The sequence below is a fragment of the Agelaius tricolor genome, unplaced genomic scaffold (assembly GCF_023055355.1).
Source record: "Agelaius tricolor isolate 1412-34295 unplaced genomic scaffold, bAgeTri1.0.p SCAF_41, whole genome shotgun sequence".
Lineage (NCBI taxonomy): Eukaryota > Metazoa > Chordata > Aves > Passeriformes > Icteridae > Agelaius > Agelaius tricolor.
The window spans coordinates 1,385,993-1,406,327 of NW_027269301.1; the positions used below are offsets into that span (position 1 = coordinate 1,385,993).

Consider the following 20,335-nt stretch of genomic DNA (forward strand, 5'->3'; position numbering starts at 1 on the left):
TTTATTGACACAAAACCCAGATTTTTGTGCCTTTTATTGACCCAAAACCCAAATTTCTGTGCCTTTTATTGACCCAAAACCCAAATTTCTGTGCCTTTTATTGACAGAAAAACCAGATTTCTGTGCGTTTTATTGACCCAAACCTCAGGTTTCTGTGCCTTTTATTGACACAAAACCAAATTTCTGTTCCTTTTATTGACACCAAACCCAGCCCTGGCACAGTTCCTGGTGGTGACTCCAACACTCAGCCTGCCCCTGACAAACACCCCAGGAAAATATCACCATAAATCACCATCATAAATCACACAAAAACCAGATTTCTGTGCCTTTATTGACACAAAACCGAGACTTCTGTGCCTTTTATTGACACAAAACCAAATTTCTGTTCCTTTTATTGACACAAAACCAAATTTCTGTTCCTTTTATTGACACCAAACCCAGCCCTGGCACAGATCCTGGTGGTGACTCCAAACACCCCATGAAAATATCACCCTAAATCACCATCCTAAATCACACAAAACCCAGATTTCTGTGCCTTTTAGTGACCCAAAAACCAAATTTCTGTGCCTTTTATTGACACGAAACCAACTTTCTGTGTCTGATATTGACACAAAAACCAGCTCTCTGTGCCTTTTATTGACACCAAACTAGTTTTCTGTGCCTTTTATTGACCCAAAAACCAAATTTCTGTGCCTTTTATTGACCCAAACCCCAGCTTTCTGTGCCTTTTATTGACCCAAAAACCAGATTTCTGTGCCTTTTATTGACACCAAACCCAAATTTCTGTGTCTGTTATTGACACCAAACCCAGCCCTGGCACAGTTCCTGCTGGTGACTCCAAACACCCCATGAAAATACCACCCTAAATCACCAAAATTGCCATTTCCTGCAGGTTTTACAGGCAGAGACTCCCCAGGAGCTGCCTGGGTTGCTCAGGACACCTTCCAGGTTAAATAAAGAACAAGAAAAAACCTCAGGAGCTTGCAGAAACTCAGCGTGGCCACAGCACCCATAAAACATTTTAAGTGAGCACTCATTTAAACACAACCTTTGGCACTCCCAGCCCCCTGGAACAGCAGATTCAGCTCCGTTCCAGATTTACCTGGTTCACACTCACCCAGGGGAGCCTCTTGCCTGAGAAAAGTTTATAAAACCAGACCCAAACCTGCTGCGTTTCAGCCCAAATTGTTCCTTCTGCAGCCCTGAGCCCAAGCCACTTTGTCGAGTGGGGTTTGGTTTTTTTTGCACTGAATAATTTTAATTTTAGTTTTAATTTTAATTTTAGTTTTAATTTTAATTTTGGTTTTAATTTTAATTTTTTTTTAAAGGGATTAATTTTTTTTAGGGATTATCTGAAAATGCCACTTGAAAAGAGGAGGGGGAAAGCCACGAATGGGGGGAAAAAGGGAATTAAAAAAGGAGGAATGGGAATGGGAATAGGGAAAGGGAAAGGGAAAGGGGAAGGGGAAGGGGAAGGGGAAGGGGAAGGGAAAGGGGAAGGGGAAGGGGAAGGGGAAGGGGAAGGGGAAGGGGAAGGGGAAGGGGAAGGGGAAGGGGAAGGGGAGGAAAGGAAAGGAAAGGAAAAGGAAAGGGAAAGGAAAGGGAAAGGAAAGGGAAAGGAAAGGGAAAGGAAAGGAAAGGAAAGGAAAGGAAAGGAAAGGAAAGGAAAGGAAAGGAAAGGAAAGGAAAGGAAAGGAAAGGAAAGGAAAGGAAAGGAAAGGAAAGGAAAGGAAAGGAAAGGAAAGGAAAGGAAAGGAAAGGAAAGGTTTGCTGGGGACCTCGGGCTCCTGTGAGGTTCCCTGAGTGCTGCAGACGTCTGGGGAGCAGGATTTGGGAGGATTATTGCTGGGAGATTTCCTTAAGACGCGATTATTCTGCAAAGGCTTTTTCTCCTCTGTTAAATTCCACAGCTTGGAATCATTGGGGTTTTTATTTTCCTTTATTTTCCTCTTTTCCTTCCTTCCTTCCTTCCTTCCTTCCTTCCTTCCTTCCTTCCTTCCTTCCTTCCTTCCTTCCTTCCTTCCTTCCTTCCTTCCTTCCTTCCTTCCTTCCTTCCTTCCTTCCTTCCTTCCTTCCTTCCTTCCCTTTTTCCTCCTTCCCTTCCCTTCCCTTCCCTTCCCTTCCCTTCCCTTCCCTTCCCTTCCTTCCCTTCCCTTCCCTTCCCTTCCCTTCCCTTCCCTTCCCTTCCCTTCCCTTCCCTTCCCTTCCCTTCTTTCTGATGAAATCCTTCTTTAGTTTTAGTTTTTTCATTTTCAAGCTTTCCCCAGCTCAGAGAACCTTTCCTTGCAGAAACGATGCCTTAAATTCCACCTTTTCTATATTTTTATATTCTTTGATGCTTTAGTAACTCTGAGCTTTGTGTTTGCAAGTTCTCTCTTCCAAGGGTGGGGAGAAAATAATTCCTTTTCCAGCTTGGGACCAGCTCCAGGCCCAAAAAAAAGTGTAAATAAACTGAATTGAAGAGAAAAAAACACAAGCAGGATGGGACTTGATAACCTAAAGCTGTAATTAGATAATTAACTCCAATATGCAAATGGAGCAGAACTTATAAAAGTGACAGACTCTGTGACCTGTTGTGCAAAATTACCCACAGAAAGAAAAAAAATAATTAAAATTAATAAATAAAATTAATCAGGGGTGATGATGTCAAAGTGTAATTAAGGGTAATTCCCTGCATGGAAATTCCTAGAAGTATTTGGCACTGAACAATGTTGGGCAAGTCGCTGGACTTGATAAAAGTCTCTTAATTAAGAACATTTTTGAGTGGGTTAAAAGGCCAGGAAAGGGTGGGTGGGCAGGGGAAGGTGATGGAAGCCTTCATCACCTTTGTGCAGGTAAATTCCAGGTGCTCAGGCACCTCTGCCTGCTCCAAAAAGGGATTTATTGGGGGAACCTGAGGGGACACAAAATGTCATTTATTGGGGGGACCTGAGGGGGCAAAAAAAGGGATTTATTGGGGGGAACTGAGGGGGCAAAAAAAGAGATTTTTTGGTGGAAACTGATGGGACACAAAAAGGGATTTTTGGTGGAAACTGAGGGTCACAAAAAGGGATTTTTTGGTGGAAACTCATGGGACACAAAAAGGGATTTTTTGGTGGAAACTGAGGGGACAGAAAAAGGGATTTATTGGGGGAAGTTGAGGGGACAAAAAATGTCATTTATTGGGAGGAGCTGAGGGGACACAAAAAGGGATTTTTTGGTGGAAACTGATGGGACACAAAAAGGGATTTTTTGGTGGAAACTGAGGGGACACAAAAAGGGATTTATTGGGGGGGATGAGGGGACACAAAAAGGGATTTTTTGGTGGAAACTCATGGGACACAAAAAGGGATTTTTGGTGGGAGTTGAGGGGACACAAAAAGGGATTTATTGGGGGAGTTGGGACACCAAATGTCATTTATTGGTGGGAGTTGAGGGGACACAAAAAGTGATTTTTTTGGTGGAAACTGAGGGAACACAAAAAGGGATTTATTGGGGGAAGTTGAGGGGACAAAAAATGTCATTTATTGGGGGGAGCTGAGGGGACACAAAAAGGGATTTTTGGTGGAAACCGAGGGGACACAAAAAGGGATTTTTGGGGGGAGTTGAGGGGACACAAAAAGGGATTTTTGGTGGAAACTGAGGGGACACAAAAAGGGATTTTTGGTGGGAGTTGAGGGGACACAAAAAGGGATTTTTGGTGGAAACTGAGGGTCACAAAAAGGGATTTTTGGTGGGAGTTGAGGTGACACAAAAAGGGATTTTTTGGTGGAAACTGAGGGGACCCAAAGCCTCCCCACCCCCTGCCCTGAGCCCCACGTGGCACAAGCAGAGCATTAAAAGCAGAAATAAACAGCAAATGAAGCATTTGTGGTTCGAGGCACAGGAACGGGACCATCTGCTCCAGCAGCATCCCCAAAGCCTCCGAAACAGCAGCCCCTGGTGTCAACATCCTGCTCCTTCCCTCCTCCCCACCTTCCACCAGAAGCAGGGCTAAAAATACAGAAAATGCACGGCCAGGGGCCCCCGGGGCTCTTTTGGCTCTGTGATTTTCCATCCTGGCATAAATCACATTATTGGTGAGTGGAAAACGCGCCCTGACAAAGGGTCAGAGCAGATATTCCTGCCCCAAAGCCAGGCCTCGCCACTTTTTGTCTCTGAATTCTCTCCCAAATTCTGTCACAGCACAAACTCCGAGAAAATCCAGGATTGAGCAGAAGCCCTGACACGGTAATTCCACTCCTGACGCCCAGCTTTGCTCTCCACACCCCAAATTCCTCCAAATTTGGAGGAAATAATCCTTGATCCAAAGCCTGAGTGCCCCAAAAAGCTCCAGACCTGCAGCACACCCTGGGAGATGGGGAATGGGGAGGGAGTTTGTTCCCTGGGAGGTTGAAATAAATTTTTTTTAAAAATGAAGTTCAATAATATAAACTTAAATAATATAACTATAACTAGAACTAGAACTATAAATATAAAGGTTGAAATAAAAATTTTAAAAAATGAAAATCGATAATACAAATATAGAGCCCCCAAATTCCTCCAAATTTGGAGGAAATAATCCTTGTTCCAAAGCCTGAGTGCCCCAAAAGAGCTCCAGACCTGCAGCACATCCTGGGAGATGGGGAATGGGGAGGGAGCTCGTTCCTTGCAAGATTGAAATAAAATTTAAAAAAATGAAATTCAATAATATAAACTTAAATAATATAAATATAAATATGATATAAAGGTTGAAATAAAATTTTTAAAAAATGAAAATCAATAATACAAATACAGAACCCCCAAATTCCTCCAAATTTGGAGGAAATAATCCTTGTTCCAAAACCTGAGTGCCCAAAAAAGCTCCAGACCTGCAGCACATCCTGGGAGATGGGGAATGGGGAGGGAGCTCATTCCTTGCAAGATTGAAATAAAATTTTTAAAAAAATGAAATTCAATAATATAAACTTAAATAATATAACTATAACTATAACTATAAATATAAATATAAAATAAAGGTTGAAATAAAATTATAAAATGAAATGCAATAATATAAATACAGAGCCCCCAAATTCATGTGGTTTGGAGGAAATAATCCTTGTTCCAAAACCTGAGTGCCCCAAAAGAGCTCCAGACCTGCAGCACACCCTGGGAGATGGGGAATGGGGAGGGAGCTCATTCCCTGGGAGGTTGAAATAAAATTTAAAAGAAAATGAAATTCAATAATATAAATATTGATGGGGAAAGCCCACACGAGCCACTGCAGGGGAGTGGGAGGACAGCTGGGAGCAGAGCTTGTGGTTGTTATTTTAATGAACATTTCATCCTAACGAGACCAAAATACAGAAAATACAGAAAATACAGAAATTCCTGCATGGAGCAGAGCCAGGAGAGGCTCCAAGAGCTCCAGGTCCTGCCTGGGTTTGTGTTCATGCCGTGCCAAGCCCAGGGCTGGGTGATCAATACCCAGCTGGGCCATTGGTAACACCTGGAGAGCAGATCAATCACCCCAGGGCCGGTATTGATTAGCCTGTGGTGGTATTGATACCAGCCTGTGGTGGTATTGATATCAGCATGTTTTGTTATTGATATCGGCCTGTGTTATTATTGATATCAGCATGTTTTATTATTGATATTATCCTGTGTTATTATTGATATCAGCATGTTTTGTTATTGATATCAGCCTGTGTTATTATTGATATTAACCTGTGTTATTATTGATATTAATCTGTGTTATTATTGATACCAGCCTCTGTTATTATTGATATCAGCATGTTTTGTTATTGATATTATCCTGTGTTATTATTGATATTAACCTGTGTTATTATTGATATCAGCATGTTTTGTTATTGATATTATCCTCTGTTATTATTGATAATAACCTGTGTCATTATTGATATTATCCTGCGTTATTATTGATATTAACCTGTGTTATTATTGATATTATCCTGTGTTATTATTGATATCAGCATGTTTTGTTATTGATATTATCCTGTGTTATTATTGATATTAACCTGTGTTATTATTGATATTAGCATGTTTTATTATTGATATCAGCCTGTTTTGTTATTGATATTAGCCTGTGTTATTATTGATATTAGCTTGTGTTATTATTGATATTAGCCTGTGTTATTATTGATATTAGCTGTGTTATTACTGATATTAACCTGTGTTATTACTGATATTATCCTGTGTTATTATTTCTATTAGCCTGTGTTATTATTGATAATAACCTGTATTATATTGATAATAGCCTGTGTTTTTATTAATATTAGCCTGTGTTATTACTGATATTAACCTGTCTTGTTATTGATATTAACCTGTGTTATTACTGATATTAACCTGTGTTATTACTGATATCAGATGGAATAACTACTGATATCAGCCTGTGTTATTATTGATATTAGCCTGTGTTATTATTGATATTAACCTGTGTTATTAATGATATGAGCCTGTATTATTACTGATATCAGCCTGTGTTATTATTGATATTAGCCTGTATTATTACTGATATCAGCCTGTGTTATTATTGATATTAACCTGTGTTATTACTGATATTAGCCTGTATAATTACTGATACTATCCTGTGTTATTATTGATATTAGCCTGTATTATTATTGATATTAGCCTGTATTATTACTGATATCAGCCTGTGTTATTACTGATATCAGCCTGTGTTATTATTGATATCAGCCTGTATTATTACTGATATCAGCCTGTGTTATTATTGATATCAGCCTGTATTATTACTGATATTAGCCTGTGTTATTATTGATATTAACCTGTGCTATTATTGATACAGGACCTGCGCCCTCAGCTGGGGCTGGCACAGCAGAAATGTCCCACCAGGAGCTGCTGAACGTCCCCCAAATTACCCAAAACTGCCCCAAACCAGCAGGAATGGGCACAGCCAAGGAACAGCCACCCCTGGAGTGGCACTGCCCCAAACCCCAGCCCCTTTAGGATCAGCAATTGGGAATTCATCCAATCCCCACGGTTAAATGCAGGACAAAAGGGGCAATCCGGGCACCCCCGCCCTGCCCTCACTGCCAGACTCATCCCCGCACCAGCACAAGTTGCTGGTTTTACCCAAACAAAATTTTTTATTTCTTTGTCCAGCTCTGCTGTAAGCACGCAGAGATCAGAGCTTCTCACAGCCAAAAAAAAAAAAAACCAATTAAAAACTCCCCAAATCCACGGGAACCCTCGGAGATCTCTGCTCAGCAGCTCCCTGCCCACAGAGCCGCCCCAATCCTTGGGTGGCTTCGTTTCATCAGCACGAAGATCCCCAAACGATGCTCGTTTAGCACCAAACCGAGCAGGAAAAATCCCCAAACGACGCTCGTTTAGCACCAAACCCAGCCGGATCTCTGTGATGCGAGGCACAGCTCGGAGATGCAGCAGGGAATTCACAGAACTCAGACGTCTCCATTCAGAAACGTGCGGCTCGAAATGAGTTTGGAGGCATCAGTGAGGTAATAAATATTAGTGACTCTCTCCTCCAGTTACCGGCCCTGTCAGGGCAATTTTTTCCTGTAAAAACACAAGCCCAGAGGTATCCATGGATATTCATTCCAGCAGATTTCAAACGCCGTGCCAGGGGTTTCTACAACCGCTCCATTTGTCTTTAATCCCCGCTCAGAACAGAGATCTGAGCACAATCTGTCTCTGAGGCAGCTTTGAGACAACTTTATAAACCAAAACCTCCCAGCTCCGGGCTTGGAGCTGAGCTTTAACTGCTCCAGCCACCAAAGTGCCCAAAAATCGCTGTTCTGCCTCAAAACCGTGCCCAAAGCCCAGAACTCCAAATCTCCAACCTGAGCTTTAATTAAAGAGCCGGAATTTGTTGCTTGGCAGCGCCAGGAGCATCCTCCAGCCCAGCCCCGTGGTGTGAAATTCCAGCTCCTGAGCTGGAGCTGCCCGAGGTTCCCAGGTGGGAGGCGCAGGGGGCACCGAGCACCCCCAGCACCGACTGAGGCACCGAGCAAAGCGCAATAAAAACCAGGAATTCTTGTTTTCCCTTCTATTCTGGGTATTCATTTCACTGCCCTCTAAACTGGTGGGGTTTTGTGGGTTGGTTGAGGTTCTTTTCCTCACTCAAAACAGCCCCAAATGGGCACATTTTGGCTGTTACACAAAATCCTCCTGGCTTTGCCTTTGCTGGAGCCAATGCAGGGAGAGGTCCGGGCAGGTGAGGGGGCCAGGGAGTAAAACAAAACCCAGGAATTCTTGTTTTCCATTCTACTCTCGTCATTTATTTCACTGCCCTCTAAACTGGTGGGGTTTTGTGGGTTGGTTGAGGTTCTTTTCCTCACCCAAAACACCCCAAAAGGGCACATTTTGGCTGTTAAATCCTCCTGGCTTTGCCTCTGCTGGAGCCAATTCAGGGAGAGTTGAGGGGGCCAGGGAGGCTCCAGCCCGTGGCTCCACCTGAGGATGGGCTCCCCTACAGGGGCTGCATTTTTCCTCCCCCAAAACACCCCCAAAAAGGGCAGATTTTGGCTGTTAAATCCTCCTGGCTTTGCCTCTGCTGGAGCCAATTCAGGGAGAGGTCCGGGCAGGTGAGGTGGCCAGGGAGGATAACAAAACCCAGAAATTCTTATTTTCTATTTTACCCTGGTTATTTATTTCACTGCCCTATAATTGGTGGGGTTCTGGGGGTTGGTTTGGGGTTTTTTCCCTCCCCCAAAACACCCCCAAAAGGGCACATTTTGGCTGTTAAAATCCTCCTGGCTTTGCCTCTGCTGGAGCCAATTCAGGGAGAGTTGAGGGGGCCAAGGAGGCTCCAGCCCGTGGCTCCACCTGAGGAATGGGCTCCCCTACAGGGGCTGTATTTTTCCTCACCCAAAACACCCCCAAAAAGGGCAGATTTTGGCTGTTACACAAAATCCTCCTGGCTTTGCCTCTGCTGGAGCCAATGCAGGGAGAGGTGAGGGGGCCAGGGAGTAAAACAAAACCCAGAAATTCTTATTTTCCATTCTACTCTGGGTATTTATTTCACTGCCCTCTAACTGGTGGGGTTCTGGGGGTTGGTTTGGGGTTTTTTCCCTCCCCCAAAAGGGCACATTTTGGCTGTTACACAAAATCCTCCTGGCTTCGCCTTTGCTGGAGCCAATGCAGGGAGAGTTGAGGGGGCCAGGGAGGCTCCAGGGAGGCTCCAGCCCGTGGCTCCACCTGAGGATGGGCTCCCCTACAGAGAGCAGAGCCCATAAATTCCAAAGGAAATGAAAGGAAATCCAAAGGAAAACGGAAGCGCGGACACCTCGGAGGCGCAAAGGGAGAGCTCGGCTGCGAGGAGCTGCAAAACTGCGAGGATCGCCGGTGCTGAACATCACAGAGATGCTCACGGCAGCAGGTCCCTTCCTCCAAGGGCAGGACAGAGCCCCGCCCGCACATCCCCGCACCGCCAGCGCCCGGAGGAGCCCCGGCAGCCCCGCCGAGGGTGCGGGACCCCGAGGGTGCTGGCATCGTCTGCTGGGTGCCCTGAAGAGTTGACTGCCCACCGGTGATTCACCAGCGAAAAGTTCAATAAAATCACCAAAAAATAAAAAGGACTCGAAGCATCTCCAGTGCCTGCCTGGTACACGGGAAACGGATCCACCCGCGTGTGCGCATCGGCCGGAGGCACCTGCGGGAGAGACCGAGCCCCCCGAGCCCGTCCCGGGACACCCGAGCGGGTCCCTGAGCCCGTCCCGGGACACCCGAGCGGTGCCCGGGCCCGGAGGCAGCCCCGGCCCCGCGGGATGCCCGCGGCTGCTGCCCCGCACAGCGCGGAGCGCTCCGAGCGCGGAGCCGCAGCTGCGGGGATGCGCTGAGCCCCAGGGAGCGGAACGGCCGCGATCACCCCGAGACCCCGGCCAGGATCGCCCCGAGACCACCCCGGGACCACGGCCGGGACCATCCCGGGACCACCCCGGGACCACGGCCGGGACCATCCCGGGACCACGGCCAGGATCACCCCGAGACCACCCCGGGACCACGGCCGGGATTACCCCGGGACTACGGCCAGGATCGCCCCGAGACCACGGCCAGGATCACCCCGAGACCACGGCCAGGATCGCCCCGAGACCACCCCGAGACCTCGGCCAGGACCACCCCGAGACCACGGCCAGGACCACCCCGAGACCACGGCCAGGATCGCCCCGAGACCACGGCCAGGATCGCCCCGGGACCATCCCGGAATCACGGCCGGGATCACTCCGAGACCACGACCGGGATCATCCCGGGACCACCCCGAGACCACGACCGGGACCACCACGACCGGGATCATCCCGGGACCACCCCAGAACCACGGCCAGGGTCACGCCGGGACCACGGCCGGGACCCCCGGCGCCGTCGCCCCCGGAGCCCAGGGCAGTGCGGGTGTTTCTCCGGGAGATGGGATGTGGATGTTCCTCGCGCAGGGAGGATGCGGGTGTTTGTTTTTCCCAGCGCTGGGACAGCCGATGTTTTTCCCGGCGGGTCCCCAGCATCCCCTGCATCGCGCATCTCCCGCTCCGCCATCCTCGGGCTCTCCCCCCGCCCCGCAGCAACCGGTGGGACCCCCGCACCCCAGAGCCGCCCTGGGGAGGGCAGGACGAGCCCCGCTTACCTCGCAGCGCGGCCGTGCAGCTGCACAGCCCCAGCAGCAGCAGCAGCAGCAGCCACCGGTGCAGGCGCGGGGCTCCTCCGCCCATGCTGAGCCCGCAGCGCCGGGGACGGAGCCGGGAACGGAGCCGGGGATGCGGAGCCAAGGATGGAGAACCGGGATACGGATCGCCGGGATGCGGAACCAGAGATAGAGCTGCGGGATGCGGAGCACCGGGATAAGAAGCCCCGGGATGCAGAGTCGGGGATGGAGCTGCGGGATCTGGAGCCCCGGGATGCGGAGCCGGGGATGGAGCCCCGGGATGCGGAACCAGAGATGGAGCTGCGGGATGCAGAGCACCGGGATATGAAGCCGCGGGATGCAGAGCCGGGGATGGAGCTGCAGGATGCTGAGCCCCGGGGTGCGGAGCCGAGCTCCAGCCGGAGAATCAGCCGGGCTTTCGGGCGGTCTTGGGGGGTTTTGCCCGCCCCTCTCCCCTCGCTGCTCGGCTCCCGGGGATGCGGGCTCCGCTCCCCGCTCCGGCCGCCGCCGACTCCGGGGCCGCGGCGCGCGCCCGCATCACTAATGAGCCGCCCCTCCCCCCGCAGCCAATTAGGGGCGCGCGGGGCGGGGCCTGACGGGGGCGCGCGCGCAGGTGCGGGGGGGGGGGGGGATGGGGGGGATGGGGACACGCGACATCAGCACCCCCCCCCCCCCCCGGCCCTTCCCCCCCCCCCAAAGTGCGGCGGGGGAGGGGCACACGGGACAGCTGGGACACGCCCAGGTGTGAGCTGGGACACGCCCAGGTGTGAGCTGGGACACGCCCAGATGTGCGGGATGGGGACACGCCCAGGTGTGCGGGATGCGGACACTCCCAGGTGTGAACTGGGACACGCCCAGGTGTGCAGGATGCGGACACGCCCACACTGTCCCTGCACCCGGGCGTGCGGGACCCACCAGCCCCAGCCCGGGAGAGCCGCTGGAAGCAGCCCCGAGGTTCCCCCGCAGCCCCGAGGCCAGGCTGTGCCACCCGGCTGTGACACCCGGCTGTGACACCAAGCGTTGACACCAGGCTGTGCCACCCGGCTGTGCCACCAAGCGTGGCCCTGCGCCCTCCCTGCCCCTCTCCAGGTTGCTCCACCCTTTAACCTCCCACATTTGCACCCAAACCCCTCAAATCCCATCCCTGTGGCCAGGATCAGGATGAAAACCCCCCGAGCCCACCCGTCCATTCTGGGCTGTTGTTATCAATATTGCAGGCGGCTGTGATCCAAAATTCTCTTTCTTGCCCGCAGCAGCAGCATTTCCCCTTCCCCACCTAATTGCACTTCAATATTTTTATATTTTTATCACACACCTGATCAGGATGCTCCTCAAGGGTCCAAGGCCAGGAACTCCCGGCTGTGCCTGAGTGGAGCCACCATGGCTGCTCTGGATAAATCCAGCCAGGGACAGGTTGGGAAGCAGAGGCAGCGCCTGGATTGGGAATTGTGGCCATGAAGAGCAGCAGCTCTGCCGGGCTCTGCCCTTGGATCCAGCCAGGACACAGGATTTGGGCAATTGATGGTGTTTTCTTTCCAGTGGGCAAAGGGGGAGAGGAAAGGGCAAAGCCACAGGGAATCTGGTGTGTCAGAGCTGTGTGGGACACAAACCCTGCAGGAACGGGGCAGGGGAAGGCACAAAATGGGATTTGGGGCTCAGGAGTGGAGATTGCCTCAGCTCAGGGCAGGAACAGCCAGGCCCTGTTTGCATCAGGTGCCTGCAGGGAATTCTGGCTGGGGAAGGGGAGCACGGAGGAATTCCTGGCCAAGGTGTTGCAGTTTGGAATCCATTCCCCTTTTAGTTTGGAAATCAACTCCATTTCCATCGCCCTTTTGGAAAATAACTCCATTTCCATCAGGGTCCAGCACAGAGCAGAGCTCAGGGCTCACCCCTCTTTTGGAAACCAACTCCATTTCCTCTTCCCCCTTTTGGAAAATAACTCCATTTCTGTCCCCTTTTGGAAATCAACTCCATTTCCATCAGGTGTTGAGCAGAGCTCAGGGCTCATCCCCTTTCTTTTGGAAACCAACTCCATTTCTTCTTCCCCCTTCTGGAAACCAACTCCATTTCCGCCCCCTTTTGGAAATCAACTCCATTTCCTCTTCCCCCTTCTGGAAACCAACTCAATTTCCACCCCCTTTTGGAAATAAGCTTCGTTTCCACCCCCTTTTGGAAATAAATTCCATTTCAATTCCTGTTTTGGAAATCAACTCCATTCCCATCAGGTGTTGAGCAGAGCCCCTTTCTTTTGGAAATAAATTCCATTTCTGTCACCTTTTGGAAATAAACTTTGTTTCTACTGGGGTCCAGAGCGGAGTTCAGGGTTCATCCCCCTTTTGGAAATCAACTCCATTTCCACCCTCCTTTTCGGAAATAAACTTTCATTTCCATTGGGGTCCAGAGCAGAGCTCAGGGTTCATCCCCCTTTTGGAAACCAACTCCATTTCCACTTCCCTTTTGGAAACCAACTCTGTTTCCACTTGCCTTTTGGAAATAAACTCAATTTCCATCCCGTTTTGGAAATCAACTTTGTTTCTATTGGGGTCCAGAGCAGAGCTCAGGGTTCATCCCCCTTTTGGAAAGAAACTCCATTTCCAGCCCCCTTTTGGAAATGAACTCCATTTCCATGGGGGCCCAGGGCAGAGCTCAGGGCTCATCCCCTTTCTTTTGGAAATCAGCTCCATTTCCACTTCCCTTTTGGAAATCAACTCAATTTCCATCCCGTTTTGGAAATCAGCTCCATTTCCACCCCCTTTTAGAAATGAACTCCATTTCCATTGGGGTCCAGGGCAGAGCTCAGGGCTCATCCCCTTTCTTTCGGAAATCAACTCCATTTCCATCCCGTTTTGGAAATCAACTTTGTTTCCATTGGGACCCAAGGCATAGCTCAGGCCTCAGCCCCTTTTGGAATGAAACTCCATTTCCACCCCCTTTTGGAAATAAATTCCATTTCCATCCCCGTTTTGGAAATCAACTCCATTCCCATCAGGTGTTGGCCAGAGCCCCTTTCTTTTGGAAATGAACTCCATTTCCATCCCCTTTTGGAAATGAACTCCATTTCCACCCCCTTTTGGAAATGAATTTCATTTCCATGGATCCCAGGGATGCTCAAGGCCCATCCCCACCCGTGCCCTCAGCTGCACTGAGCTCGTCCCATCCCAGCCCCCCCAGCCCCAAACCCCGCTCGTTTCTCAGCTTTTGGGGGATCTCAATCAGCACAAAATGTTTTGCAATCCCTGCCTGGAAGGGGCTGTGAGGATGCAGCAGGGTTGGTGCCATGTCCTGAAGAGCAGGGCTCAGCACCTGCCTTTGTGCTGCCTTCAGGAGGAAACAAATAATTAAAGCAAAAGGAATTTGTAAACAGAATTTTAAGGGAGAGGGAAGGGGAAAAAATCAATATCTGAGCACATCACATCAGAAGATTCCTTATTCCCTCGCCAACATGTGTTTGCCAGGCTCCAGCTCACAAAGGCATGGAGCAAATATATGAAAAATGCATTTTCTTCAACAGCCTTTTAGGTCATTTCTCTGTGTTTGATGCTGCCAAGGAAAATATTAAAAAAATAACAATAATAATAATAAAAAAAAACTCCAAAACCAAACCAAAACCCCACAGAGGGGCAGAGCTGGACAGCTCCACGGGAAAGTTTTCACGTGGCAGAGCATCCTCCCGAGCCTGCCCACGTCAGTGCAGCCACTTCTGCCTCGAGCCCCACTAATTATGGATTTTTGCCTACGCCACCGAGTCTGTGTTTGGTGCTTCAGATAAAAATACCGAGTGCTCAGCTCCTAACGCAGCTCTGATGGGGAAGGAGAGAGCAAAAGTAGAAATAAGGGCAGCAGCTGCGGCTTCAATCAGCGCACTTGGAAATGGAAATAAGCAGAATATTCCACAAAAATAAAATCTTGGGGTGAGGCGGCTCCTTCTGAGCTGCAGCTCAAGCGGGAGCGATCCGTCCTTTAGGAATGCAGAATAAATCCAGAAGCGAAGCTCCGTGCACAGCAGGGCACTTGAGGGATTCCAGGAACCGAGGCCTGGTCCACGTCCCACACCTGGAGCCTGCGTTTCCTGGAAGTTGGAGGCAGCTGCATCAAAACCCCACCAAATTAAAAATAAAAAATAAATAAATAAAAACTAAAAAGGAGAAAGTTGCTGTGGTTTGGCCTTTCCTGAAGAACCTTGACCCAGCAGCCACATCCCAGCTGGAGAACGCCCCTGGGAGGATCCAGAATCCAAAATCTGCACCCCACAGGAGCTCCTGGGCTCCTGTTCCCCCTGTCAGGTTTTTGTTCTTGTCTCCCAGCTGGGCACTGAGGAGATTCCTGCAGTCCTCATTGACTCCCTGAACTTCCCAGCTGCAGGGGAAATCTTTGTGGAGATCGTTTTCAATAACCCAGAGAGCTGCAGGCTGAAATAATAAAGTAAAATAAAATAAAAAATGAAATAAAATAAAATAATAAAATAAAAAATTTTTTAAAAATAAAATAAATAAAAAATTAAAATAAATAAAAAATTAAAATAAATAAAATAAAAATAAATAAATAATTAAAATAGAATTAAATGAAATAATATAAAATATAAAATAAAATAGAAAAAATAAAATAATAAATAAAATAAATAAATAATTAAAATAAAAGAAAATGAAATAACATAAAATATAAAATAAAATAGAAAAAATAAAATAATACAATAAAATAAATAATTAAAATAAAAAATTAAAATAAAATAAAATTAAAATAAAATAAAGTATAAAATCAAATAAATAAAAATCAAAATAAAAATTAAAATAAAATAAAGTATAAAATAAATACATATTAAAATAAAAATAAAAATAAAATAAAGTATAAAATAACATTAAAATTAAAAATTAAAAATAAATTAAAATAAAATAAAGTATAAAATCAAATAAAAATTAAAATTAAAAATTAAAATAAAATAAAGTATAAAATAAAATAAAATAAAATAAAATAAAATAAAATAAAATAAAATAAAATAAAATAAAATAAAATAAAATAAAATAAGATAATCCAGGAGGCTCAGCAGGATGTTGCAGCTGAGCTTGCAGAGGTCCCAGCTCAGAGCTCTGCCGCCAGGTGAGCCCCGTGTGTGGCTGTTTGCTGGATGCCCTCGGAGCTCCCCACCTGTGCCGTGCCATAAATCAGGATTTCCATCACCTGCGTGCCAGAGAGGGGCTGGGGACGCAGATGAACGGCAGCTGCCTCCTCCTGCTGCTCCGGGAAATGAGAACATCCCCGCCATGCCACAGAGCGCTGCGTGGGCAGGGATAAAAGAGAACAAACGCACCTGAGCCATTGATGCTCGGCACGGGGAGCAGCTGCGGGTGCTCACACCTGAGCGCCAGGTGAATGATTCAGAGAGAGCGGAGCAGCCCCGGCACGGACAAATCACAGGAATTCCGCGAGTGCTGAGGGCTCCGAGCCAGCCCGGCCATCAGGGGCCAGGATCTGTGGAGATAAAAGTGCTCAGGACACCGGGAATGGCCCAAAGTGCTGAAATTCAGCTTTTTCCACCTCTACCCTGGCGTTTGGGACACTCTCCAGCTGCCCCTGCTGTCCCAGACTCACAGAGGTGGAGGAGTTCAGGATCCCCTGGCGTTTACAGAGCACATTCCCTCATCCCTGGGAATAACAGCAGACAGTTCTGAGCATTCCCTCATTCCTGGGAATAACAGCAGATAGTCCTGGACATTCCCTCATCCCTGGGAATAAAAGCAGATATTCTGAACATTCCCTCATGCCTGGGAATAACAACAGACAGTTCTGGACATTCCCTCATCCCTGGGAGTAAAAGCAAATAGTTCTGAGCATTCCCTCATCCCTGGGAATAACAGCAGATATTCTGAGCATTCCCTCATTCCTGGAAATAACAGCAGATAGTTCTGAACATTCCCTCATCCCTGCCCCGCCGTGCCAGGATGGAAATAAAAACAGGTATTTGAGATTAGTCCTGAACACATTCCCTCATCCCTGTTCTGAACACGTTCCCTCATCCCTGCCCCGTCCAGGATCCCAAGATCCTGGCAGGTTGGGAATAAAACCAGGTATTGGTGATTTAGTCCTGAACACATTCCCTCATCCCTGTTCTGAACACATTCCCTCATCCCTGCCCTGTCCAGGATCCTGCTCTGCCCGGCTGCAATAAAAACACAGATTATTTGGATATTTGGATATTTGGGTATTCTGTGCAAGCCTTTCCCCATCCCTGCCCCTGGAATTCCCTCCTCAGCCCGGGATCCCCCCAGCCCAGGGGGTTCCGTGCACTCTCAGCCTCCTCCTGGGACATTCTGCCCTTCCCAGGTGCCGTTCCCACAGCTCACACTGCAGGATTTCCAAACTCCTAACACAGATTTTTTAAAATTCACGCCACCAAAGACAACTTTTATCATTTTCTCCTCCTCTTGTGCAACTTCCCTCTGGCTCACAGAAGAAGTTGCTGTAAAACCTCTTCCCCACCAAAACAGCATTCCAGGGGAGAGCAGAGAGGGGTCACAGGGCTCTTCTCTTCTCTTCTCTTCTCTTCTCTTCTCTTCTCTTCTCTTCTCTTCTCTTCTCTTCTCTTCTCTTCTCTTCTCTTCTCTTCTCTTTCTCTTTCTCTCTTTCTTCTTTTCCTCCTTTTTTTCCCTCTCTCTTACCATATTTACATGGATTCCTCTCCTCAAATATATATATATATATATATATATATAAAAGCTCTTTTATTTCAAAGGACAAACTTCATCCTCCTCAGAGATGAGGAAAAAAAAACTCTTTAAAAACCCTCGTGATGTTTCTCTAAACAATTCCCAGCCACTTGCTTTCAAGTGAAGTCCCCATTTGATCTGTCACAAGCCAGCAGCTCTGATGAGCTGCAAATCTACATTTTTTTTTTTTGTTTTAATTCATTAATCCGAGATGAAATACAATGCAAGTATTTGCATTTCCCTGTGTTTGCTCGTTCCAAAGAGCCACAGAGAGCAGCAGGGCAAAGTGGATCTGATAAAAAGCAAAATGCTGGAGTGGCTGGCTGAGCTCAGGATGGGGAATGTGCATTTACCTGGCAGGGGGGAGAATGTCACAGCTGAATTTCATTCCTTGGTTTCAGGAACCACAAGGCCCAGGCATTTAGAAAATGTCATCATCTTCATACCTGATTTGCTCTTGGATTTGTAATTTGGGGAAATCAGCCACACTTGAAATTTCACCTGCAGCATTTCCTCCGACTGGGCGAGGAAGAATTCTGCCTTCAGCATTCGTTATTATTTAATTATTGTGCAATTCCAGGCCCTATTTGGACTTGCCTGTGTGGATCCATGCTTTGGTCCCATTCTGGTGCTGGGGATAATCAGGGAGATGAGGAACCCTTGGGGTGGCACTGACAGATCTGGGCACGGGGCAGAGCTTGGGGACCTTGGGGGCTTTTTCACCCTGGGATTGTGCAGGAAGCCAATGACAAAATCTGAGTTTCCTCTGGACATGGCCCTGAGCAGCCCCAGGAGCCTGGGAAGGAGAAGCAGCCATTTAATGGAATTCAACTGCAAATCTGTTGGGTTTGATCAGGGACACTCCCCCTGCCTGGATTGTCCTGGACCGATCCCACGGCTCCACCTCCCTCTGGAAAACCCTGGGCAAAGAGATGTCACAGACATATTTATGAAAAATCCTTATGTGAGGATCTTTTCTCCTGAGAAGCTGGGAAACTTCAGCCTCTCCGTGTTTTGCTGTTCTGGAATGTGATTTGGAGAATTCTTTACCCAGCATGTGAATTGTTTTTACTTGATGACCAATGACAGCCCCACCTGTGTCGAGGCTGTGAGCAGTCCCAAGATTTTATTATCATTCCTTTCTATTCCTTTCGAGCCTTCTGATGAAATCCTTTCTTCTATTTTTTTAGTATAGTTTTGGTATATAATTTTCTTTTAATATAAATCATAAAATAACAAATCAGCCTTCTGAAACATGGAGTCAAAATTCTCATCCCTTCCCTCGTCCTGAGACCCCTGGGAACTACCTCATCCCGAGACCACCACAAGGAGATTTTTCAGAAAATATAACTGTGACAATAATGTAATTAGGAAATAGTTGGCTTCTGATTATGATGGCATGAATTACACCATCTGTATTGTCTCACCCTTCTCACAAGATTGAAACTGGAATGAAAGTTGGTCACGGGCAGATTTTATGGAAAATCCTTTCCTTAGGATTTTTCCTCCTGAGAAGCTGAGAGGCCTCAGGAACAAAATGTAAGCAATGGTTATCTGCTGCTGTGGAATGCAACAGGTGCATCTGGGATTGGGCTCATGTGGTTGTTTCTAATCAATGGCCAATCACAGCCCAGCTGGCTCAGACTGGTCAGACACAAGATTTTATCATTCCATTTCTTTCCTCACAGGCCTTCTGATGAAATCCTTTCTTCTATTCTTTAGTATAGTTTTAATATGGCATTTTCTTTTCATCCATATCATAAAACAATAAATCAGCCTTCTGAAACACGGAGTCAAGACTCTCATCTCTTCCCTCGTCCTGGGACCGCCACAAAGAGATTTTTCAGAAAATATAACTGTATTGTAAATAGGAAATACTTGGCTGCTGATTGTGATGGCGTGAATTATAACATCTGTGTCATCCCACCTGAAACCGGAATGAAAGTTTTGAAAATGCCTCTCAGCCGCCCCATTTCTGGGTCAGGAGAAAGGGAATTGTCCGGCAGCTCCTGAGCACTTCTGGCTGCGTGCAGCAGAGGGAAGCAGCCGGCCCCGGAACGTGCTCGGCCGCCCAATTTAAACATTTCCCTCCCGAGTGTGCTGAGCTCAGGGCTCGCTGCAAGAGGGAGAAAGAGCAACTGGGATTTCCTCTGGCTCGAGGGAAAACTCCCCGAGCTCAGGAAAAGGAGCCGGCAAAGCAGCGGGCGGGGTTTGGCTTTGCTTGTCCAGACCTGGCCTCAGGTGCTGGGGTTTTACCAGAAAAATTTACTGCAAATACAAAAACTGTGGTGGTGTTTCAGCAGAAAAACTTATTGTAAATACAAAATGTTTTACCTGAAAAACTTACTGCAAATACAAAAACTGTGGTGGTGTTTCAGCAGAAAAACTTATTGTAAATACGATTTGTGTTTTACCAGAAAAACTTGCTGCAAATACACAACTGTGCTGGTGTTTTAGCAGAAAAACTTACTGCAAATACAAAATGTTTTACCTGAAAAACTTACTGCAAATACAAAAACTGTGCTGGTGTTCTAGCAGAAAAACTTATTGCAAATACAAAAACTGTGGTGGTGTTTTAGCAGAAAAACTGATTGCAAATAATGGCCAAACATTCCTCGAAATTCCCAGGTGAATCATCCAAGGCCATCATTGATCTGTTTTAACTGCTCGTGACAATACATTTCTAAATTTATACATTATAAAGTATATTGTATATTGTATAAATATACACCATATATTATATAATATATTGTATAAATATACACAATATATTATTTAATATAAATATATATATAAAATATATAATATAATATTATATTATATATTATATATAAATGTATACAATATAATATATTGTATATCATATATACAATATATTATATATTTATACAATATACAATAAGTATTTATTTTAACCGCTCGTGACAATAAATTTCTAAATTTATACAATATAAAATATATTATATATTGTAGAAATATACACAGTATATTATATAATATATTGTATAAATATATAAATATATAATATAAAATATATATGATGTAAAATATATATGATATATAATAT

General features: G+C 46.6%; 1 protein-coding gene across 8 annotated transcripts in view; it reads right to left on the bottom strand.

Moving 5' to 3' along the window:
• Window positions 1-11,095, bottom strand: part of UNC5D (unc-5 netrin receptor D) — a 113,677-nt gene extending 102,582 nt beyond the window's left edge. For all 8 annotated transcript variants that reach the window (XM_071454819.1, XM_071454818.1, XM_071454813.1 and 5 more), the window contains exon 1: window positions 10,550-11,095. In XM_071454819.1, the coding sequence (XP_071310920.1) occupies window positions 10,550-10,634 (85 nt within the window). In that variant the 5' untranslated portion in view covers window positions 10,635-11,095. The remainder of the gene's footprint in view (window positions 1-10,549) is intronic.
• Between the last annotated feature and the right edge of the window lie 9,240 nt (window positions 11,096-20,335).